The sequence below is a fragment of the Pempheris klunzingeri genome, chromosome 15 (assembly GCF_042242105.1).
Source record: "Pempheris klunzingeri isolate RE-2024b chromosome 15, fPemKlu1.hap1, whole genome shotgun sequence".
NCBI lineage: Eukaryota > Metazoa > Chordata > Actinopteri > Acropomatiformes > Pempheridae > Pempheris > Pempheris klunzingeri.
Genome location: NC_092026.1, coordinates 17039087 through 17062368, shown reverse-complemented (window position 1 = coordinate 17062368; position 23282 = coordinate 17039087). Strand labels below are relative to the sequence as shown.

The following is a 23282-nucleotide window of genomic DNA, read 5'->3' as shown; positions in this document are numbered from 1 at the left end:
AAATAAGAAATGGAAAGTAGAAATTCACAATAGAAATTTTATTTGGTCAGAAAAAACAAGTATTTAGGTTCTTCACTTCAGTAAAAGTATTAATACATTCCAACACTGGTGACTGCACACTTGGTCCTCTGTAACAAACTGAAACACAAACATGTATTTTATTAGGATTATTTATTAACAGCGACACTTCATCAGGCTCAGGATCATTACAGTCCCAGACTGTACTGTAGTTACCAGCAGCTGTTGCTCTACAGTGCACACTGAGAACAAAGCTTCTCTTTATTTTCTCAGTGACTGCATTTAGAAACAATCAGAAACTGAAAATTGTGTGCAAAAGTAACCAATTGATAGGAATAAAACAGACATGTAAAACATTTTCATGGAATCTGTTTTCAGTAAGAGTTATAACAAGAGTTATAGTCAAGAGTTATAACCCACGTTCCTCATAGTAAAATGCAAGAGATCTCAAGCACATCTGCACAATTAACCATCACGCAGCCACATATACTGTAACATCATACTCATTTGATTGATGCTTGCATTTCTTGCATATTAACTAAATGATGGTCATTTATTGAATCATTTAGAAGCGTGCAGGAGTTTTTTTTCAACATTTCTTTTCCCACATCGCTTCATGTCGGGGATAGGTGTATGAAAAGTACTATTATTTCATTAATTGTTAGGAATACTTTTACACCTATTTAGAGAAACACAGAAAAAAGGAGGTGAATATTCAACCATAATCATCCATTACAGCGATTTTAACAAAGTCATGTATGTATGAGTGCATATTGGGACAGCTGTTCACCACCCGCGTGTTGGTGTCCACTTCCCCAGCAGGCGGCCCCCAGAGTGCACGTGATACACAGGATGCATGACCGCAGTTGCACACGACTGTAAAAAAACAACAGAGAGAGGGTTAGATGAGAGGAGAGTAACACAGTAATATTGAAACAGTATTAAGCGTCACTCCATACTGCACAGTACTAACATGGTAGGGGATCAGTGTGAGCAGAGAGCCCAGGGGGTATCTGCTGTAGTCCAGCAGTCCTGAGATGGGCTCCACTCTACCGTGCTCCTGGGTCATAGACAACAACCTGGAGGGAAATATCATTCATCAGGACTGCAGTCACATTTAAGTTTGCTACTGAGAGCAGGGATTAGAGTACGGAGCATTACTTGAGGTTTGGGTGTCCTTCGATCACAGCGTATCCAGTAGGAAGTTTTCCAGCTCCGTCTAGACTGAGAGCAGTGAGCAAAATGGTGAAATACTAAAAGTATCAGTAATGTAGTGGTGACTAAAAAATGTTGTTTATGTATCAACAGATAAACTAAGAAATAAGCTTAAATAAGAAATATAGGATTTTACCCTTAAACTCCGGCCATTAATATAACTTGAGAGACAGGTTCACATCAGTAAGAATTAACTTAAAATGGTCCAAAACAAATCATTGTAAAACACGACAGATGAAGGTACCTGATTCCACTCCATCCACAGTCAATCAGGAGCTGGTTCCTGTGAGGACAGTGTCCAATGACTCTTGTCAAAACCCTCACAGCCACATCCTCCAGACTGCACGAGCCTATCACAGACTGCTGCACGTCTAAAATGCATCAACATTATCTTTTTTGGAATTTGCTTATTTCAACAGGAAAACAGCATAAAGCAACCAGTACACTGATACATCCACACACACACACACACACACACACACACACACACACACACACACCATAGAAGACGTAGTTTCCAGGATGCACCTCGCTGAGCTGCTCCATGTCTTTGACTGGATGACTGCAGGAAGGGGTGGAGCCAATGCTGGACTTACAGGTGATGCCGACAGCCTTCAGTCTGTCCGGAAAACAAACCCACAGAAGTGTAAAGAATTAATGTGTCAAGACAGAATTTCATAAGAAATACATCTAGTGGCTTATTTACTTGCAAATACACTGACATAATGTTATAATTGTCAATAGGTTCAGACAACTAAAGTATTCACTGCACTTTAGGCCACTATGGAGCAGTGCAACAAGCTGTAAACACAACGCTGTTTGTGTCCACCATCATTAAGTCCGATATTTAGTCTCTTTTTGGCTCTAGTTTGGTCTCCACCAACTCCACAGAAGTATATCTGCCTCCTTAGCTCCTAAATGCTCGACTGTGTTCACCAGCTAGTTGCTAAATGGTGCTGAACATTTGACGTATAGTATCTGTATACGTATCCAATTCTACACTTTTGATGTTTAACATAATTTCTTATTAATTTGATTGTCCTTCTACAATCATGGCTATAATGTGAAACTTTTGTGAAGCAATGAAAAGGAAAAGGAAACCTTACAAAATGTTGGGTACAGTGGTTCACACCAGTCAATAGTAAACCATGACATTTTCAGAATAAAGAAGAAAAAAGAAAGTGTTGCATGTCTTTTAACCTTCTCTGTGGCATGTTACATATTGCATGATTAGCCTCTACTTGCTTGACTTGTCTAGTTTTCACTTTTGTCATACTTTTCCATGAACTGCAGAGTCAAGCTGGTGGTTTCCTGGGCGACGGCCTGTATTTGCTCCACACCTCTGCAGTTATAGGTGTTCCCACAGTGAGCGTACACTCCGGTTAGCTCCACGCCCTCGGCCTCGGCGATGGCCTGTGCCAATCGGAGCGCCTCAGGGTCTGAATGCAGGACACCAGCTATGGCAAACAGAGCAAACAGAGGGTCAGCAGGCACCTGACTCCCACAGCTCAGCAGGTGGTGATGAGCTGGTTTCCCAGTGCGTTCACCTCTCCCGTTGCCACAGTCGAGTTTGAACCAGACGTGCCACAGCCGACCGTCTCTCAGCGGTCTCTTCTTCAGCTGCTCCAGAGCATCAGGATGATCCAACAAAACTTGGAAAAGATCCAGCCTCTCTGACAGGGCCGCACAGCGCTCCACCTGGACACACACGCACAGATACAAGTTAGTGTTAGTGTATGGTTGGGAGATAAGACCTAACAGATAAAAGGGCCATAAGAACTTTATGTCAAAATATTAACTGTATTGACCTGTGTATTGATATTAATAACAACTGATTAGTTGATTGGCAGAAAATGATAATCACTTGATTCAGTGATTGATCAGCTGGGAACAGATTTTAACATTACATTACATTACATACAGAAGATATAACATTTTATCAGAGCTGTCATTACTTAGTTAAATAAATTATTTCTGTGTGTGAGCTAAGAGAACCTTATCAAAGGGAACAGAGTAGGCATAGAGGATGTCATCAAATCCATGGTCAGCATAGAAACAGGCCTCTGCCAGCGTGGAAACCACGATGCATCTCCGCGATCCGCCGGTCATTATGTCAGCACACTCACTGGACATGAACACGGATACAAACACACACACACAGACCTTAGCACTATGTCATTCGTATGAGTGAGTGAGTAAGTGAGTAAGTGAGTAAGTGAGTAAGTGAGTGAGTGTGTGTGTGCCTTCATACAGGGTTTTGTGGGTTTTCATGTGTGGCCGAAGCTGGACCCCCAGCTTCTGCCAGCGTTCGATCATCCTCTGAGCGTTTCTCTTCACTTTGTCCACATCCACCACCAGAGCTGGGGTGCTCAGGGCGGAGAGGGCCTCTCCCTCCATACTGGCAGTACTGGAACACACACACACACACACACACACACACACACACACACACACACACACACACACACACACACACTAGATAATTCTCTTGCAATTAAATTCTCATGCACCACTGACTCCAACTCATATATCAGACCAACTGTGACACTATTCTATTACAAACATACAAGGACATTAAATCATTTTCTCCCATTTCTGTGTGGTTTTTCTACGCATCTATGCATCAACAGCCAAAAGGACCATTTCTCTGCATGAGGCACTTTTACTTTAGACTTTAGCAGCGTGCAACACTTTCCCTTGTAATTGTTACAGTGTGGCATTAGTACTCTTCAGTAAGAAGTAAGAGATCCTTCCTCCACCGCTGGCTGTGGCTCCGCTTATGCAATGTAGAGACCTTTGAACTTTGAAAAACACTACACAGCAACACGTTATTAGTTTAAACCCTCATCTTCCACCCAAAACTTTAACCTTAAACGATGTAAAGAAAGCAATTACGTAACCAAACTAAACTACCAAAGTCTCTATGACTATTTAACCAAACAGGTTGACAAACAGACCAGCTTTTTAATGCTCTTAGTTTTCAGCAGCACTGTCTCGTCCCTCAGTCACGAGACTAACAGTCCTCACTAGATCCCAACGAAAAGTGATGGCAGCAAGTAGTTTTCATTATCGATGACTTACCGTTTGACAGAGATTTTAAAGACTCGCCGACATGCAGGATATTGTGATGACGTTATTCTTACGGTGTCCACGAAGGGTCAAACCTCCTCCTCTCCTCCGTGGAGGCGGTCTGTCTCTGGATGGCTGGAGTAATCAGGGGTAATAATGTCACAGCGTCATCATCACAACGGTGAACTCCTTCTTCTGTTTAGGTAACATGTGAGCAAACACGACAGGAACGACAACACACATGAAATAATGTACAGAAATGAAATAAAAGTAAAGCCTTCTGTAAATGCTTTGCCCATTATGCTTCCATGAACTGTTCAAGGCCCAGATATTTCGAGGTACAACATAAAATTTACTCACTCAAACTCATTTTTTAAGTAAAGTACATAAAATATGGCCTCATTCTCCCATTATGCAGAATGGCTCCTTTCAGAATATTTATTATTATCTACATCTTTATTGGATCATAATCAATGTGTATCACTTCAGTGCTGGGTAGCTTACTCTATACTCTATACTCTATATTGATTTTACAAAATGTTATATATGTTGTATATAGAAGACTGAAGAATTGAAGTAAGTAATGCTGTCAAATAATTGGGGTGGAGTTAAAAAGTACAATATTTACCTCCAAAATGTGCTTTAGACTGAGAATATAGTCAGAATATGATGTTATAGATTAGTCTGAATACACTGGTGGATTTGGTGCTTTGTATTTCTCTGTACAGCAGAGAACCACATGAAGCAAAGAGAGAATTTCTCTCATGGGATCATAAAAGTTCAGGAGCAAATCATTTTTTTAAAGGGGGGGGGGTACATATTAAATCCCAACAGGGGGAAATGTAATTTGTATGTCTTTTCTTCACTAAAGTCATTGTTGAGAGCCACTTCCTTACTCCCAGATTAGACTGATTTAATGACAAATTGCACGTGGATACACATACGAACACATCACACATTTATATATCTTGCAAACACAGAAGACAGTGTTGGGGGGGGGGTCACCAATAGGCTTTTATTTGGACTTCATGTTTACAGATTTGTTTCGTCTATGCTTGTCTATCAGTGTATGTGTAAATAAGCACAGCATGTGTGTGTGCTTGTGTGTGTGAGTCTGAGTGTGGGTTTTATGTGTGATTTCTTTTCCCTGGAGATGATATGTCTTCACGTGTTTATCCCCTGAACAAACTACAGTAATTGCAGCATAACATTATGTAAAAAGTTTTCAGAAGCACTTGCATGGCTTTGTCCTTTATTTGTACTTTAGTAGCACCTTTAATGTAAATGTAACTGACTTTGTGAGAGAGAGAGAGAGAGAGAGAGAGAGAGAGAGAGAGAGAGTTTTGTAAACTGAAAATCAATACAGAACAAAAACAAAATAAAGCCTACAATTTGTTTCATACACATTCAATAATCATACACCTCTTCTCTGGGATACCTGTGAGTGTCTTTGGTTGGCCATAGCATTAGAGTGAATAGAACAATCAAGTTACAGTTGATATGTGCATGCTATGTGTGTGTGTGTGTGTGTGTGCGTGTCAGCTGGTCCTGCATGGATTGTTTGACCTTCACCCATAACAACTGGATTTGCAGCTGTTTCATTACACACAGCAATGACAATGATCATCGAGGCTTGTTGGTGCCTGTGTGTGTGTGTGTGTGTGTGTGTGTGTTTACGTGTGTGCTGAAGGAGCTGACCCTTCTTTCATTCTGTGGACTCTAACTCTATGGTGCACAGCTTTACAGTTCCTCATTAGCATATCCAGCGGACAAAGCGCTCAAAGAATGAAGGTTTGTTCAGCACGTTGTAGTCATCTCCTCTAAAGACGGCCGACATGTCCCCTAGTGACACCTTCTGCAGCACCTCTTCATCTGTGTCTGTCCCCATGGCGACCACCATGGGAACGCCTTCCGCTCGCCTCATGGCAGACACGCCCTCATCCAGCTGCTCGCTGGCTGTGATGCCATCAGTGATGAACACGAAGGCCAGCTCGGCGTTGCGACGAGCCAGGCGCTCTCCCACCTACAATAAACACAACATGATATGTTAAGGCAATCCAGCTTTTTGCTTCTCTCCAAGAGTTAGATGATACCGTTCTCATATCTGTGCAGTAGGTTAGCTTAGCATAAAGACAGACGGCATTCTGGGATATACCCTTGTTCACTTTATTGCCAAGAGTTAGAGAAGATTGATACTGTTCCCATTCTGTATCTGTTCAGTAAATATGAAGCTACAGTCAGCAGGCCACTTAACTTAGCATACTGACTGCAATCATCCTCAAACTCAGTAATTAATATCATTTGTTTACTTTGTATGAAAGGTAAAATGTAAATACAAGTTATTGTTTTTAGCTGGAGCCCTATTCTCACCCGAGATTGCCAGGCAACCAACTTATTGTTTTTTACACTGCAGTGTTTGTACGATTAAACAAATGAGGTACTATGAGTTAATTAGTGAGCTTTCGATTTGCTGATAAAAAAGTTTTTGTCAGCTGCGTTAATGGTTTCCTCTTGTTTCCGATCTTTATGCTAAGCTACGCTAATCATCTGTTGGCAGTAACTACATATTTACAGTACAAACATGATAGTAGTATCCATCTTCTCATCTCACTCAGGGAAGTGAATTTCCAAAAATGTTCAAGTATTCTTTTACATGTTTCTGGCACAGGTTACCTGCCTGTACATCCAACACAAGAGTTTGTGTTTGTTCATACCTTTGGACTCACCAGATTGTTGACAGCATAGATGATAGCGTTGCCCAGAGCAGAAGAGGAGTCCATGTAGGTCACTGCTGCCAGCGAATCAGAGATCCGTGTGAAATTGTGTGTGATCGGGAACTCCACCCTCTGTTCCGTAGGGCTGCCGTACTGCAGCAGAGCAAAGCGGGCATTCCTGTCATCTGCCTGGCTGTTGGCCAGGGTGAGGCGACGAGCCACATTCTCGATGAACTCTTTGGCTCTGCGGTGGTTCTCCAGTCCCATCCTCTCCGAACCATCCAACAGGAACACCACATCCACTGGCCGCTGAACACAGCTAGCCACAGCAGGCTCTGGAGTAGACACACACACATGTACATGACCTTTTAAATCAATCAAGATGTTCAGCTACAGCTGGAACACAGATGCTCAGAGGTCAAAGCCAGCAAAATATATACTGTAACGTGGTGTGCTTCCATACATGCTAGTAGCAGTCCAGCTGTTTGACGTCTTCTCAGATTGATAGTGGCCTCATCAAGAAAGCACTTTTTAAAATCTTGCTACAGTTTTATTCTCTTGGTGTTATAAATACATGAATACATTCTATACGAAAACAACATGGTTCACATCAGCAAGTTGCAGTCACAGAGCTAACATGTTACCATAACATTTGGTTAAAGCCACTCTGTGGTCATTTTCCTCTAGCAACCCTACTTTACAAGCCAAGCCACATGCAAAAAAAAACATGCACCAATTAAGGGCATAACATACAATAGTTCCTTCATTGGTCAGTGCCAAGTCAATAAACCAAACACCCACATACACCAACGTCTGACTCATATACAGTATACTGTAACATGTATAAAAGCAGATATTTTCCATATGTCATGGCCTTTTCACCAACATGAGTAATTCACAGAGCATAAGAAAAAAACAGTAAAGGCCGTAACCATGGATATGTGCAAAACAGCAAAAGAAATGTCATCAGTGATTCAGCGAGCTCGTGATTCACAGTGGAAATGAGGTTTCATCAAGGAGCCACTGTACACTATACAGGAGCAACATGAATGGCTTTACAGACCAATGTGCCTCCAACAAATGGATGACATCCGCTTTCCATGCGAATGGAAAACATTCCTCCGTTTAGATGGAAGAAATGATATGTATCATATTTGTAGCAGAATTATTTTTCTGAGAAACAGCTCCATGTACGTTAATTCGGAGATATTGCATGAGGAGTGGGAGCATCATGAAGCCACATTTTGAATTTTGGCCGTGTACAGTAACTGTACATAAGGCTGCTCTGAAATGTTAGCATAGGACCAGCTTCATATCATGCGATTGTCTTGCATCAGCCCAGGTGTATATTGCACCATTAAAAAAATGCCCACCGTCTTAGTAAAATCTACTCTATGTCCAGCAGTAAGCTTATTAGTTATGGGCGTCCATAATGGCGAGGTAGCATGGTTAGCATATTAGCATTAGCAGAGTCCTAGGGCTTTCTCTGGATCCCCCATAATGTCTCCATAGACATATTTGAAGGAGTCGATGAACAGCTGGGTCCACTGCTGCCTGTCCGTTCCCTGGGTGAGTTTGGCTCTCTGGGCTGTGTACGCCATGGTTGCAATGCCAACCCCGTACTGCTGCTCGCTCAGGCCGCTCAGCAGGTTGGCCACACCATCCAAAGAGGTGGGAACCAATAAGGGGCTGCCTTCCTCGGCCAGCGGCTTCCAGGGGGGAGGGGCTTGTCCCGCACTGACGCCCCCTCCTGAAACAAGTGGGCGGAATAACATTGTGGGCGGGGTCCCACAGACACGACGCATCAACACAGCCAACAAAGATGCCGGAGGTACACCGAGTTGCATTCAATTGTAAGTTTGGTCTTGTGTGTTGGCTTTACAGTCATGTGAATTAACTGCATCATAACAAATAAGGTGAAATAATACAAGTGTGTAAAAAAAACAAGTTTAAGCCACAACTCATCAAATATTTAACATAGCTTAAAGGCGTCAGTATGCTTTAAATGAACTAATTGATACCAAATGTTGTCCGAACATGTATGAAGGCCAAAGTGTTTATACCTGCTCTGAATGGCCACTCTTGAAGGCGGGACAAAAAGTGCTGTCATACAGAGCTCCCAGGTGAGTTGAGTCATATAAATGGGGTTAACAATGCACACTTTCGGACAAACTCTCCTCAAATGCATTCATGGTGTTGCACTCAGTTGTACCCAAAAGTGACAAAAAAAAGTGAAAAAAGAAAAGAATGACAGTTCCAGAAAGAAACAAAAATTGTCGCACACATCCCCTGAAATTCAAGACTTCTTCAGATGCTGTTTGATAATCCGACAAGCCCTTTTTTTGAAGCATATTGACGCCTTGATAAATGCTTGTTACCCAGGATGTAATATTGTAATATCTTAGCGTGACACATATTTTTAAATCTTACCTGATTTACAAGGGAGATCAGGGCATATGATGATAGGATCTAAAGCAAAGAAAAAGACAGAATGTCTTTAGGAAAATGACAAAAACCCACACAGCTTCTTATAATCCATTAGATGAACGTACTGTGCATAATCTGCGTTTCTGTGATGAGCGTACCTGGGCAGAGCACGTGTTCAATCTTGTCGATGAACTCCTCAGCCACCAGGTCTGCAAAGCGCCTCATGCCCAGCACCCTGCCGTCCCTCTGACAGGCGATGCTCTTCAGACTCTCATTCTCCTCAATCTGGTCGAACATGTCTCCAATACCAATGGCACTCACATCAACACTGGGATCACTGCTCACAAGCACCAGTACGCACAAATACATGCAACACAATTAAACATTTTTCTTCTCCAAAAATGCCAACGCTAAATCTCAAAATGCAACCCCAGTGTCAGGCACCTGCAGAGGTAGGTAAGCAGCGAGTCGTCATCTCTGGGATCGAAGCGTCCGTCAGTGATGACGACTACAGTGACATTGGCTTTAGCTCTGCGGCTGTCCCTGATCAGGTTGTCGTAGGCATACTTCAGAGCGGATGGAGTCCATGTTCCACCAGCGATCCACTCCAATCGCTTCACTGCGTCCTGAATATTGGAGATGACCACATGTACACAGCTACACATCTAGTTCTAAATGCTCTTCCAGGTAGAGGTATGAGGTATCTTATGGGTTAGGCCAACAAAGGAACATCTGCTCAGATTACAGTGTTAGCAGAAAAGGGTAAAGTATGTCTAAAGTTAAGTAATGAACTACCCCATACAGTCATTTCTGTGACACTTGGCACCAAGCCCAATGGTTGGTAATGAAAATGTAAACCTTAAAAATAGGTCACAAGTATATGGTTTAATTTTCAAAGTAATTTCCGTAAAACTGCTGTACCCTGTTTTTTTTTTTTTTTTTGAGAATGTTACCCAAACAGGAGTGAATAGTGCCTTTGCTCACAGCTATTTTCAGCTGTGGATTAATATACATTTGTTGCTCTGGTGATTTAAGCCAGCAGGATGTTGTGTGTTGTAGTGACTCAAAATAATCTACAATACCCAAGTTCATGGTCATGAAGGCACATGTCACCTAGTAGAATGGTTTGACTCATTGATGTGGTTTTAATGGTTTTTGACAACAATGGAGCTTTATGCCACAGAGGAATGACCTCTGTAGTCAGGTTTTAACTGGTTTATTGTTGATTAGGGTCTTTCCATGGGATTTTTGACCAAATGAAAGATTTGGTCTTCTTTTAGGTGAATCTATCGTCCATTGCATCCCAGATTATATGTATTGGTCGACGTCAGAATTACAGTGAGAGGGACATGTACACATATGTTACTGTGATGACTCCCATCTGCCGTACATTTGCAGACAGTACATCTGATCTGATGGCTCATCAGCCTTGATTAATTCAGAAACATCTGGACAAAAGAGACAAAATAACAGTCTGTGCCACATTCTAAAAATGTACTTCAAAGCAGTATGCACATGTGTTTGTGTGTGTTTGTGTGAGAGACCTTGAAAGCAGACAGTGAATTAATCTTGGGGTCATCGAGACGAATGGCCTGGAAAGTTCCATTGTGACTGTACTGAACAACTCCGACTCTTGTGCCTGGGATCACAAGCGACTGTGTTTACACATGCTTAAGTTGGCAGCCATCTTGTAAATAATATGAAGTCATTATAATAATGCTGAAGTCATTTAGGAAACGAGCGTGCATAAACAAATGCATGTCTACCTGTTGCTGATTGCGGGTCTTTGGCAAGGGATCCCAGTCTGTTGATGGTGTTGATGACAAAGTTCTTCTCCAGGGTGAAGTTAGTCAGACCCACTGACTCTGAGCTGTCGATCACAAACACAATGTCCAGGGCCCCGCAGCGTTTCTCACAGTCTGCAGACGAGAGCACAAACTGTGAGAATCCGACAGCCAATCAGAGCCTGTTCAACACGTTGGTAACTAAACTTACCACAGCAGCCACATGTTTCTCTGATGTAGTTCATGACATCGCATTCCTGCAGGAAGATAAAAAACATGCCATTACATCGATCATATCCTCTGTGTGTCTGTGTTGATGTGCCAGTGACGAAAGACTGGTTGGATTATATGTTCTTACAGTGAGGCCGGGATCTCCCTCAGGACCAGGATCTCCCTGAAGGGGAAGGGAACACATAAAATCACATTGTGCCTCTAGTTTTAGTCCAGTTTGGGATAGCAGACAATGCTAACTGATGATAAGTAAACTTCATCAGCATCAGCTTTTCCTTAGTCGATGCAACTGGATGTTTGCTTCATCTGCACTACGTCAGTGACTAGGGAGATACCTGTATGTGAGTCTTCCTGATTTACAGTGCATTTCTTCTCTACTTACATCACGCCCAAACTCTCCTCTTGGTCCTCTTGAGCCAGGTTCACCCTGAGGTCCTGGCTCACCCTGTTGCAAGCAGAAAATATTGCATCAGTAGCTGCACTGTACAGAAACATTTGTGTCCACTGACAGCATATATCCAACTACGAGGAGCTACTCACTGACTCTCCAGGAGTTCCTTTATCTCCAGGCTCACCCTTTTGACCACAGTCTCCTCTGCTGCCACGAGGTCCACGGTTGCCCTTCTCTCCTCTGTCACCCTGTACAACAGTGGAGTAACGCTTTGTCAGCCGAGTGTGTCACTCCAGCCAGCAAATGTAAGGAGACAGTGCATGTGTATGTTACCGATGGTCCTCTTGGTCCTGGATAGCTAAAACCAGGTCTTCCATGGTCTCCCTAAAAATGACGAAAGACACAGTGAAGCCCAAGAACCACAGTTACATACCTGAGAACAGTCCAAGGAAGATCCAAGCACACTAACCAGTACATAGAGATACATACCTTTGGTCCAGGCTGTCCAGGTTCTCCTCTTGGTCCAGCATCACCAGGGTCACCTCTAGTACCCTATTATACAAACAGTGTTGATGCAAGTAAGATGAGGTAATGTATCCCTCAGGTACTTTTTCATATGATGCCCACATGTGAACTTTAACCTACATTTCTCCCAGTCTCTCCTGCTACCCCCGGTGGTCCCCTGGGGCCTGGCAGGCCATTGTCTCCCTGTTCAGAGGAAGGAAAGTTAACAGGTGCTACAAAATGGAGTTGATTAAAGAGTTCAAGGGAACATGGCTGCAGTGCATGGCTCCAGGCCTACAGATTATAAAGATCATATGGCTCTTCTCACCTTTGTTCCTTTGTTTCCTGATTCACCTGCAAGTCCTCTCAAGCCCTCTGGTCCATTCTCACCCTGTAACATAAAATCAGCATTGAGCCCCCTAGTGGTGGGGTAATATACCTCAATGAAACAAATAAGAGGCAAAAAGTGTTTGATACATATCTTCACTCTTGTGCGCTTGTGTGAATGAACTCATACCTTATCTCCCTTAATTCCATCTGGCCCTTGACCCCCCTTCGGCCCATAGTCCCCTCTTCTCCCCTAGAACACAAGCACAATTAGAAAACCAACACACAGCCAAAGCAGGAGAATTATGAAAAGGAACATTAGGTTGTAGGTTACTCTTACCAGCTCTCCATTGCCTCCCATAAGTCCAGAGGTTCCCTAAGAAAAACAAAATAGAGGTGAGCTACATGATGCATGAAATGAGTGTGCGTTTGAATGTATTTCTGAATGCGTCTTACTGGGTTTCCTTTCAGTCCAGGGACGCCAGGTGATCCAGGGCTTCCCCTCTCTCCCTGTTAAAGAAGAACCAGAGCTTAGCCTTTTAACAGCCATTTAACATGACAAAAGACCTAATATGTGTCCCAGCAAAGAGGGGCTATCCCTGCCCCTGTGATCCAGTTTACCTTCGGTCCAGCCTCTCCAGACAGGCCAGAGGGACCAGGTCTTCCAGGGCGACCGGGATCACCCTGAAGACGGGACACAAGCACACACACAGCGGCAATCAGGCAGAGTTTAACCACAAGTTGGATGGCTGATGGCTTTTGATTCAAGGAAAGACGGGACCATATACCTTCTCTCCGTCAGTTCCAAGAAGACCACGTTCACCAACGTCTCCAGGGTGACCATCAGGCCCCTACAAAGCATCAAACACACACCATAAATATACCATAACACAACACACCATGGATGTACTAATCAATTCAAATCATGTTGAATGCCATACTCTGTCGCCTGGGTCTCCTTTGCAGCCGGGAGCGCCGATCCGTCCAATTTTACCCTGCGAAGAAGAACATAAATGAAAACAAATGTATTGCAAAAAGTTGCAAAAAAACAAAACTAGAGATTTACTTCAAAATCAGATGTGGAATTTTTTACATTTTCAGAATAAAATTACTTTTAGTGAGTCAGTATTGATTCTAGTGTTTTGCAGCACCTACTTTCTGTCCATCTGTCCCATTACGTCCTGCGATGCCGGCCACACCCTAAAACCAAAGAGAAGAGACATTTAGAGGGGAAAGACAGATCACTTTCAAAAATCAGTGATAATTGACGGATTCTGTCATGCAATAAACAATAAATAGTAAAAAAAAAAAAAAGTCGTACCTTTTTCCCCTGAGCTCCAATCTCTCCCTGTGGGTAGAAAGAAGATCACCAATCATTTTACATGCAATCGTTATTATGATCTACAACCCCGTTCATTTATTCAAAGTTTCACCATTCGAAACAGTTTTCAGTCATGTGTTGATGAACTTGATCCACACAAAGGGAAAGCGATGACTTACCTTCTCGCCCTTAAGACCTGGTTCTCCCTACAGAGAGGAGAAAGGGAAAAGAAAAAAAACATTTGTCACAATATAAACACAAACAAAATTCACATTTGTCACACTGTAGTGGATAGCAAGCAGTAGGTACTTGGGTGTTCAGTGTCTTACTTTTATACCGGGCTGACCGATGGGACCCTCGATACCAGGGTCTCCTGGGCGACCCCTCTCTCCTTTCAGACCTGGTTCGCCGTTGTCTCCTTTAGCTCCCTGCAGTCGATGAGTTAAAAGGGGAAAATATTTGTGAGAATGAAAGTGACTAGTATGCAGATACCTGTGTGTGTGTGTTTGTGTGTGAAACTCACTTTTTGTCCTCTGTGGCCTTTTGGACCGGGAGGCCCAGTTGTCTCCAGACAGGACACACTGTAACACTGCGTTATACAGGAAATGAAGACAACCAGCCAGTGTTAATAGTCTGAAACGTAAATCTTTATGATATCTCTCCATCATTAGTTGAGTTGAGTGTATGTTCTTACCTCTACATACGCCAAATGTTTCTGTGGAGACAAAAGAAAGAAGGTGTGATCAGAAGAGGCACAGACCATGTTTCTCTCAGTGTGTCTCTGTGTCTGTGTTTGTGTGTTACCATCGACTTGATGATGCGGTCAATGTCAGCCGTCCTTATCATGGCTCTGCCCTGGCTCAGATCCACAGCCATGAAGTCCCTCCTGTAGACCGACGCTGGAGAGTTGGCGATCTCCCTCAGGCCTGTCTCGTCAATGTTCATCGATGCTGCCACGGCAAACATCCGGATGCCCTCGTCACGAGCCCTCTCTGCGGCCACTTTGATTCCTCCACACGGGTTTCCAGTCACATGGCCATCGGTGATGACCACAGCAAATCGGAGGGCCCTGGGGTTTGAGGGCGAGCGCAGCATTTCCTGGGTCATGTTGGTGAGGGCACAGTCGATGTAGGTGCCCTTACCGAGGTAACGGATTCCCCTGACACCCTAGAAACAGTGACAAGTGTGACTTGTTACGGTTGGACTACCAATATAGAAAATCAGGCAACTGCCCTGGGACCTGAGACCTCAGGAGCTCTGAAGGTATAAATATTTAAACAAATTGATTAATGGATTAATGTATACTGAAATGATTTGAGACTTAAGGCTGCCCCTGTCTAAACCTAGTTTTTAAAAAACAGGAAAGTTTTAGGAAATTCGTTTTCTGTTGATTATTTAGATGAGAAAATTGACTGTCCTCATATCTGTTCATCCAATACAATGCCAGTTGGCGTAGCTTAGCACAAAGCCTTGAAACAAGGAGGAACAGCTAGTCTGGCTCACTCATTTTTAATGCATGCAAAAACTGTGTAAAAGTGAGGTCACGACCAGCGGAGAATCGAGGAAGTCACTTTCCAAGTCAAGAAATCAGCTAGCACTTAACTCCCAGACTAACTGTTATTTATATACTTTGGTTTTTGCACCAAATAAACAAACAAGATATAACTTGTTAATATCGGCGGCTGATAGATGGATTTTATTTCCGTTGGAAAGATGCAGGCTTGCTGTTTCCCCGTTTTCAGTCCAGTTGTGCTAAGCTAAGCTAACAACCTACAGGCTGTAGCCTTAAATTCAACAAACATATTCACAATATTCACTAATATGTATTTAATATTTTAATCACATTGATAAAATCTTGCTGACCAACAGCACTGACGAGCAACACATCTGGCTCTGGACTAAGTGTGCAAACACTTAGTCCACCTCTTTTTACTAGCCATATAAGCTTCTTAAGCTTCTTCTTTCAAATTTTTTTCCCACTAGTTTTAAATTTATATTACCTACGGCTGATTTTTGTCCCAAGGCACCAAAGCAGATTTACCCAGCCCTGCTTGTCATGGTTATAACCAAGACAACACCCATATTATCAGTAACCAGAGGGGCAGCAATGTTCCCCAGGCACAACAACCCTTTAGTCCCTTTTTTCACCATCTGAAAATCCTGTTGGGCGTGATCACAGGTTAGAAATCTCCATTCAGAGGAAGGAAGGAAATACAGTTAAGATGAAGCAGAACTCAGCATTTTACAGATGGTGTTAGGATGAATGTCAATGTTATCAAATACTTCTAATTTATCACTTGGTTAGGTACATAAAACATCCAAAAAATTTGAATGTGTCACTCACAGTGATGAAATCATTCTTGGATCCGATGCGACTGAACACCTGCTGTGTCTGGGAGAAGTGGAGTCCACCGACGTTCCAGTTGATTTGCACAAGCCCTTTGTAGTCAGCATCTTCTAACCGTGTTACAAACTGCTCAGTGAATTGCTGGAACAAAAAGAAACAGCACATTATACAACCTGCCAACACACACAGTATAAAACAGCTACTTTGTGTGTTAGTTTCAGTATTAAAATTCCAGATGAATGAGGAACCTTGATGCTCTCCACCAGCGATCCAGGGGGTGGCTCCTGCATGGCGATGGTCTCAGATGTGTCTATGGTGAAGTACACGTCTATGGGACATTCATTCTTCTCTGCAGGGAAGACACAAAAAAACACATGAAATATATTTAAATCAATCATAAAATGTTCATTGCTACGTCACTAAAACTGTGTATTAACATGACGTGATATAGCAGCTGTGAAGCAATAAGGGTTCAGTTTCATGGCACTCACTGCTGCACTCTGTTGACTGGCCGCGAGTCAGGGCCCCAAAAAGAAGACAGAGCACGACGACCTCTAACCCCAGCATCTTCCTCTTCTCCTGTCTGACACATAAATGCACAAGACACGCAATGCGTTTGTTCATTGCTCATTTTACCTCTTAGGATCAGCTGAACTCCTGGAAAATTTAAGGAAAAAAAACCCAACTCTCAACAAACAAACAAACAAACAAGTAAACAAACAAACAAGCAAAAAAACAGGAAGAACAGTAAATCACAGAAATGGAAATACATATGTGTGACTATAGGCTCATTTTAAAAATAATCAGCATTGTAAGAGCCTTTTTCTGTGGTGTAGTGCGATGATATATTTTCTTATCATTCCACATATTGTTAATTGATTGAAATCATTTGCAAAATAATTAATTTCTTCATCTAGATTCTGCACCTGACATCTGTTTAAGGGAACTGCACGCAGAACAGTCAGCTGCCTGCTGCCCGGAGAACAAAATGGCTGCCACAGAGTTATGTAATAGGTTTGCAAGCGCGACATGAGTTGAACATGGCTCTTGTTTTTCGTGTTTGATGGTGGAAACGGAAGCAACAGTTTGAAGAAATGATATAAGTTGACATTTGCCTCATTATGGATTCATGTAGAAAGCTGGAAGCAGGCCTCGCCATGGTGCCAAACTTCAGCCACAACCAAAGGAAGTTCAATCCACTGAATATACACAAGCCTGGTTATTCAAAGGACTCTTTGAAGTCCAAGGCTAAAAAATTGAACTAATTATCTAATTTAAACAGAACAACACATCCTTCCAAGCCAGGGAAAAAGTATGTAAACAGCACTTTGGGTGATGACAGAAAATGAACAGACTCTTGTTGTATTTGGGCAGAAGGAGCAGGATGCTGACTGAATACATTAAAGCGATTTTGGTTTTAAACCTCAAGAAAAACCTCTTACAGTGAACCGGGATTCACTGGCTGTCATGGCTGGATTAACCTGTTTGGGGGGCAGTGCGCTGGCATTAACCCTTGTTTGTATTTTGGTAAAAACACATGCTTATTTAGGAATATGCAGCATGTACATTATGAGCAGGGCGATAATCATGCAGCACCTGCTTGACGGACTTTATTATCTCAGGTGTGCATCTTCCAAACAAATCCATAATTCATTAAAATACCATAAACCAACAAACTGACACACACTCAATGTAAAACGTTCAGAGGCCTTGAAGGTTTGCCGCCCCCCCCCCTCCAGGCTTTGCCCACTTTGCCCGATTAATAATCCAACTCTTCTAGCAGTGTGAGAAGGGAAGGCCTCTGGAGGACAGTGCACACTCGGTCTAACACTGGTCGCAACATGACAACAAAGCCTATAGTTGGTCCAGTGTCTATCCGTCACTCCACATCCACCACAAAGATCTCAACCCAGCAAGTGTTCACCACTGGACCATCTGCCAACTCATGTCGACTGCAACATGCTGCGTTTTTGCACTGTAAAATCTGCACCCTCACACCACTGCAACACAAGAGAAAACATCTCCTTCCCTCAAGAATAAAGTTCCAAATACAAATGACATTTTCTATAATTAAATGCCATCTTACTAGAGGAGCACTGTGCTGTAAAAATATTGAATGTACAATCAGACCACACCTGCAGGCAGCTTTTTCTTCCAGTTAAACTAAAAATAATATTTTCAGATTCATCTTTCTTTAAAACATTTGGACCAACAGACTGTCAGACACGCGCTTTGCTGTGGCTCCCTCTGGCGGACAGGCGGGCAGCTGTGAGTCGCTCCTGCAGATGTCCGCACTCCTCACCCACTGCCCAAGCCAGGGGAGTGAGTAGGAGACTTCGTAGCTTTTCATCACTGCTCTGCTAGATATTAAGCAAACATATGCAGACACTACAGCACCACTGATTAAGGGCATGCTCTCTTTAGGTTTTTTTTTTTTTTCTTGGGCAATTAGTTTGTGGATTTTGAAGGAGCTGCGTATCCAAAGTTTGCGCAGCAGTTTGGTTTGGCTGAGAAAAAGTCTTCATTTCTGTTGATGAGAGTAAGTTTTAAGATAAGCAAAGAGACACACACACACAGAGACAGAGACAGAGACAGGCAGATACACTCCGGGGGAGAAAGGGAGATTGGCACATTGTTGTGCGTAAAAGTGCTGCTTACCCGAACTCTTTCCAACAACTTCAAAACTTCGTGAGCAGCGGATCCTCTGGTGATTAGCTCCTCATCTCAGCAGGAAGGGAAGCCGAAAAAGAAAAGGGGGGTGCAGGAGGAAGAAATGGGGGAATAAAGCCCTGGATGCGCGTTTACTTCCCGCAGAAGAGCCGTCCGCTCGCTCTCCTGTCCCGGTCCAGCCCCAGCGACAAGCTCTGATCCCTCCTCCTGTGCGCGCAAGACGCGCCCCAGTGCCCACTGCTGGCCGCTTGGAGGCGCGATGGCTCCGCAGGAAGCCGTGTGTGTGCGCGCACGTGTGCCCGTGGCCAGTTGTCCCAGTGTTACTGCCGTGCACTAGTAAAAGAGGATGCCAAAGCGCATCTGGAGTTTAGAGGAGATCCCCCCTCGAAGACGCCTTAAACCCCCCAAACTGCTAACAATTGTGTAGCAGGAGATATGACCATTTTATTAATGTGGCCCTCAGATTGTACATGGCGGAACCTGGGGCCACACTTCATGTCCATGAGATGCAACATTTGGGGAGTTTACAAAGTTAATCTCGAACATGTGGTGAGTAAGAATGAAACAGAACAGGATAAAGAGCAGACGTGACCCCCCCAAACTCCTAAAAACACGCACAAACGGCCCTCGCTTTTGTCTGGTAGTCTGGTTGCAATTAGCAGGCCGGGTGAGAGGAGTTTATACTCGGTGTAAACACTGACAAACCGTCCACGAGCCTGTTCACCATGTTTATACCCATGTAGGTGCTATAGCCGCCCGTTTGCCTATTTGTGTGCGTTAACGTGATTTTGGACATTGTGGGAGGTCTCCCCCCCCCCCAGAGGGTTTGACATGTCTGTACACATCTGCACAGACTCTTCCACTCCTTGAATGTAGAGCATATTTCTTTTCGTGTCATTGCTGCTGATCATGTTTTGGCTGCAGCAGTACTTACGCATGTCACAGGCCAACTGAATTTTCTGATGTGGCCTGCAGAGCTGCCAATGCATTAACCAATAACACTGCCCCTAATTTGTTATCCAGGCCAGAACACAGGAGGCAATGTGAGGCTTACATCCCAGTCCACATCTGTTACATGATAGGCTATCAGTTTGGAGAGGGAGATGAAAACAGAGATCAGAATCTATTTATTTGAAGTAGAAATTCTGGTCTGCCTGGTCAGTCAATGGGCATGGTGCTTGTGCACTTACAAAAGTTTTGAAGTCTAAGCACCTTGAGCTTTTTTTTTATCCGAATGTATAGTGAGATATGATCGGGAGGTCGGAGGTGAGACAGCAGTCAGCATTTTGCAAAGGCAACAAAGTGCAGATGAAAAAGAAAAGGCGGAGGAGTAGGAGGAGGAAGAGGGCGGCTGCTCACCAGAGTTATTACACTCTGAAGCTCTTCTCTCTGTCTTGGCCAGGGATGGATTTTTCCTTAAAAAGAGAAGAAGAGAGGAGTTTGTGTGTGTGTGTGTGTGTGTGTGTACGCGCACGTGATGGAGGGATGTGGAGGTGGGGGGAGTTGGGGGAGTTCTGGTCTCTCTTAAAAGTGTGACTCATAGAATAGGAATGACCTCCCGCTCGAATAAACCAGTCTCTGCCCCTCTTTTTCTTTTTCTCTCTTTCTCACACACTCTCTCTTTCACTCTTTAGATTTTTTTTTTCTTTATTTCTTTCACATGGATTAAAAGAGGGTTTCAGTCCAGGGGGATTTCTGCATAATCAGTGCCAGAACTGTAAACAACTCCTCTCTCCCAACATCGCTGCAACTTTTCTCTCACCGTCCCACAGAGAAACCCACACGGGACGACTCCCGTCACATGCAACCATGCTCAAAGACGACGAGGCGACAATAGAAACATAAAAGTAAATCAGACGTGCATGCAAATGCAAATTCAGACAGCAGATACATGTTCATGTCATCTGCAGCATGCACAGATACACACAGTGATGATCTCCATGATCTCTATGACTGGCTGTGTATGTGTGGGAGTGATACACTTCGGCCAGATGTTTTCCAGTGCAGCTCCTGAATCTGAAATGCTATATTTAAGAACAAACAGGATATTACAATAACCTTATGATAAGCTAACGTTTACTCCTCTTTTCCTTTACTTCTTTTCGGAATCTTAGTCCCTCCTTTTCACCAGATGTGCTCTCTGTTCAGACGGGGCAGCTGGGAGTCGTTACCTCAGTGCGTTTCATGAACACGCACACACAAAGCCGTGCATGTGTATGGTCAAGTCCATGTGCGAACCTTATGTCACTAGCAGTGAATTTCGGTGGAAAAAGGTTGTGCTGAGGTCTGAGAGTAAATATGGTAGTGAGAGGTCCAATCTCTAAGGAAGGAGGAAATTGGGTCTAAGAAAAATGACAAGAGGAGCCAAGACAAATTTCAGAGGAACAGCCCCCCACACACACACATGCACAAACACACAGCCACATACACACGAACGACACAGATGCACATGTGCTGTAAATCATGCACAGAATTATGCGTCACCATGCAACTGGGCACACCCATATGCATGCACATAAACAAACACAAATGCAGGAGCTGTGTGGAATGCTCTGATAAGTGCAGTTTTGGCTCCAAAGCTTTAAAAATGACTTCAGGAAGAGATGCGTCACACACACACACACACACAAATGCACACTGCTAAGATCAAAAACAATGGCTCAATGTTAGAACCACAAGAAAAAAAGTAACTCATACTGAGACAGTTCCACAGAAATTCTGCTGCAGTGTGAGTGTGAAGATTTAATATAAAACACATGTCTGCAGTTGAGCCGTAGAGAAGAAGACATTCAATTTAACATTTGCGTGTCCATGTACTGTATAATTTCTGCACATCCTGAGGTGTTGAGCAAGCACAAACAATGCAGCAATACAAAAAGCCAGACAAATATCTCTTGCCCCTCTTCAACAGGGAGGCCAGAGGTCAGGCTCAGCTGCACCACAGCAGCCCTGGAGCTGGTAGAGATGAGATGCTCTGGGGCACTTTAGCAGGCAGATACTTGCTGACACAGTGACTCAATTTGAGACTGAGATCCAGATATCGAAGTCATTTTAGGTCACATTGTCGCACTGCTGCACCCAAATATGACACAGCATTAGTGTGAAGAATAATATGCCTCTTTTATATACTGGGACTAAATGTCATTGCTTTGTGCATCCTTATTAGTGCTCGCTATAACTTATTTATGAAGGACATGATGACAGAATAGGAAAATGAGCTGTCAGATGATTGGCAGTGTATGACTGTAAAGTTGTAAACATACTCCCACTTTTACCATAATGTTTAACCCACTGTTCAGTAGTTTTAGAGGCTGTACGTAGGCACAGAGGTGCTGATGTTTCAGAAGTAATGTTGACCGTGGTCATCCTAAGCCATAGTTGTAGGGACACTTCACTGTGATCCAAAAATGACATCCTCATTGTGGCACGAAAAGTCAGAGGATCACCAACGTCAGCAGTAGTCCAGTAGTTGTAGAGATAGTTCATTCTGGACGAAAGTGTTGACCCAATCGGCCAATCAGACATCAGCTACAGAAAATATATTAGGTCAAAAGAGAGCGAGCCTGCAAAGCGATGAACATTCTGACATTCTGGCTTACTTGGTGCCAAATGCTAAAAATTTCTTTGAGGTAAGAGTTGTGGTTAATAACCCAGTGTTTTAATTTACCAGAGTGGATGTGCTCTAAAGGAAGGTTTTTATATCTATATTCAATATTTGTGCATGAAATCAGAAATCAGGAGGCTCAAATCTTTACAGGTACCTGTGTGATCACTGCAGGGATACGAAGCTACTGCTCTTAACGGGGCAAGGCTCCAGCAGGACAAGGGGAGAGGGACTCTGTGATCACTTCGGTGATGCTCGGTACACAGATGCAGACACAAAGTTGATGGACGGCATTTCCCAGATGTTTAACTTTTAATGTGAAGCAAAGACCACATAATCATCACTATAGTGTTGCTGTTGTTTACATTCCACCAGGTGCTAATTTAAAAAAAGGATGTATAGAATTATTTCCTGGGTGTACACGTGTATACTGTGTATGTATATGCATAACTACATACTGAATTTTTTTTATTCTTTACTGTATCTTGTTCTATTCTGAATCTAACTACCTGTATACACTGTATGTTCTATGTGTGTGCAGCTTGAAGGGGCAACAACTGTCTGTGTCACAGTGTGTTGTAAAATGACAAATAAGCCTTGCTACCTTGTACACATGAAAATGCATCTTTGTATACGGGCGTCAGAAGCTGCAGATTGTGA

At 43.2% G+C, this 23282-nt stretch overlaps 2 protein-coding genes across 3 annotated transcripts; both read right to left on the bottom strand.

Moving 5' to 3' along the window:
* Positions 1–23: 23 nt before the first annotated feature.
* Positions 24–4319, bottom strand: LOC139214512 (D-serine dehydratase). The gene is made up of 10 exons (XM_070845384.1): positions 4315–4319; positions 3485–3640; positions 3229–3358; positions 2781–2931; positions 2510–2690; positions 1734–1852; positions 1478–1604; positions 1180–1242; positions 992–1097; positions 24–894 (listed from the first exon to the last, which is right to left on the bottom strand). Exons 2-10 carry the CDS (start codon positions 3628–3630, stop codon positions 805–807), a joined length of 1113 nt encoding a protein of 370 aa, XP_070701485.1. The 5' UTR covers positions 3631–3640; positions 4315–4319; the 3' UTR covers positions 24–804.
* A 972-nt stretch (positions 4320–5291) lies between these two features.
* col6a2 (collagen, type VI, alpha 2) lies at positions 5292–19186 on the bottom strand. 2 transcript variants are annotated; one of them, XM_070844615.1, is made up of 32 exons: positions 19007–19186; positions 16840–16931; positions 16597–16697; positions 16346–16489; positions 14806–15168; positions 14696–14716; positions 14525–14590; positions 14331–14429; positions 14181–14207; positions 14002–14028; positions 13836–13880; positions 13622–13675; positions 13469–13531; positions 13302–13364; positions 13137–13190; positions 13021–13056; positions 12871–12933; positions 12682–12744; positions 12495–12557; positions 12339–12401; positions 12183–12233; positions 11999–12097; positions 11841–11903; positions 11586–11621; positions 11439–11484; positions 11210–11362; positions 10988–11082; positions 9888–10069; positions 9602–9780; positions 9447–9485; positions 7017–7351; positions 5292–6325 (listed from the first exon to the last, which is right to left on the bottom strand). In XM_070844615.1, the coding sequence occupies exons 2-32, from the start codon at positions 16913–16915 to the stop codon at positions 6056–6058; spliced, it is 3039 nt and encodes a 1012-aa protein (XP_070700716.1). In that variant the 5' UTR covers positions 16916–16931; positions 19007–19186; the 3' UTR covers positions 5292–6055. The 2 variants fall into 2 exon arrangements, with proteins under 2 accessions (XP_070700716.1, XP_070700717.1); XM_070844616.1 differs by having other exon boundaries at positions 7029–7351.
* Between the last annotated feature and the right edge of the window lie 4096 nt (positions 19187–23282).

Coding starts and splice junctions, on each gene's coding strand:
- LOC139214512 (XM_070845384.1), bottom strand. CDS start 3,630: ATGGAGGGAGAGGCCCTCTCCGCCCTGAGCACCCCAGCTCTGGTGGTG. Junction 2,932..3,228: donor ACTCTGTTCCCTTTGATAAG/GTTCTCTTAGCT, acceptor GTGTGTGTCCAG/GTGGAGCGCTGTGCGGCCCT. Junction 1,853..2,509: donor ACTCTGCAGTTCATGGAAAA/GTATGACAAAAG, acceptor TTTTCCGGACAG/ACTGAAGGCTGTCGGCATCA.
- col6a2 (XM_070844615.1), bottom strand. CDS start 16,915: ATGCTGGGGTTAGAGGTCGTCGTGCTCTGTCTTCTTTTTGGGGCCCTG. Junction 12,558..12,681: donor CAGGAAACAAAGGAACAAAG/GTGAGAAGAGCC, acceptor TCCTCTGAACAG/GGAGACAATGGCCTGCCAGG. Junction 11,622..11,840: donor GAGGAGAGTTTGGGCGTGAT/GTAAGTAGAGAA, acceptor CTTCCCCTTCAG/GGAGATCCTGGTCCTGAGGG.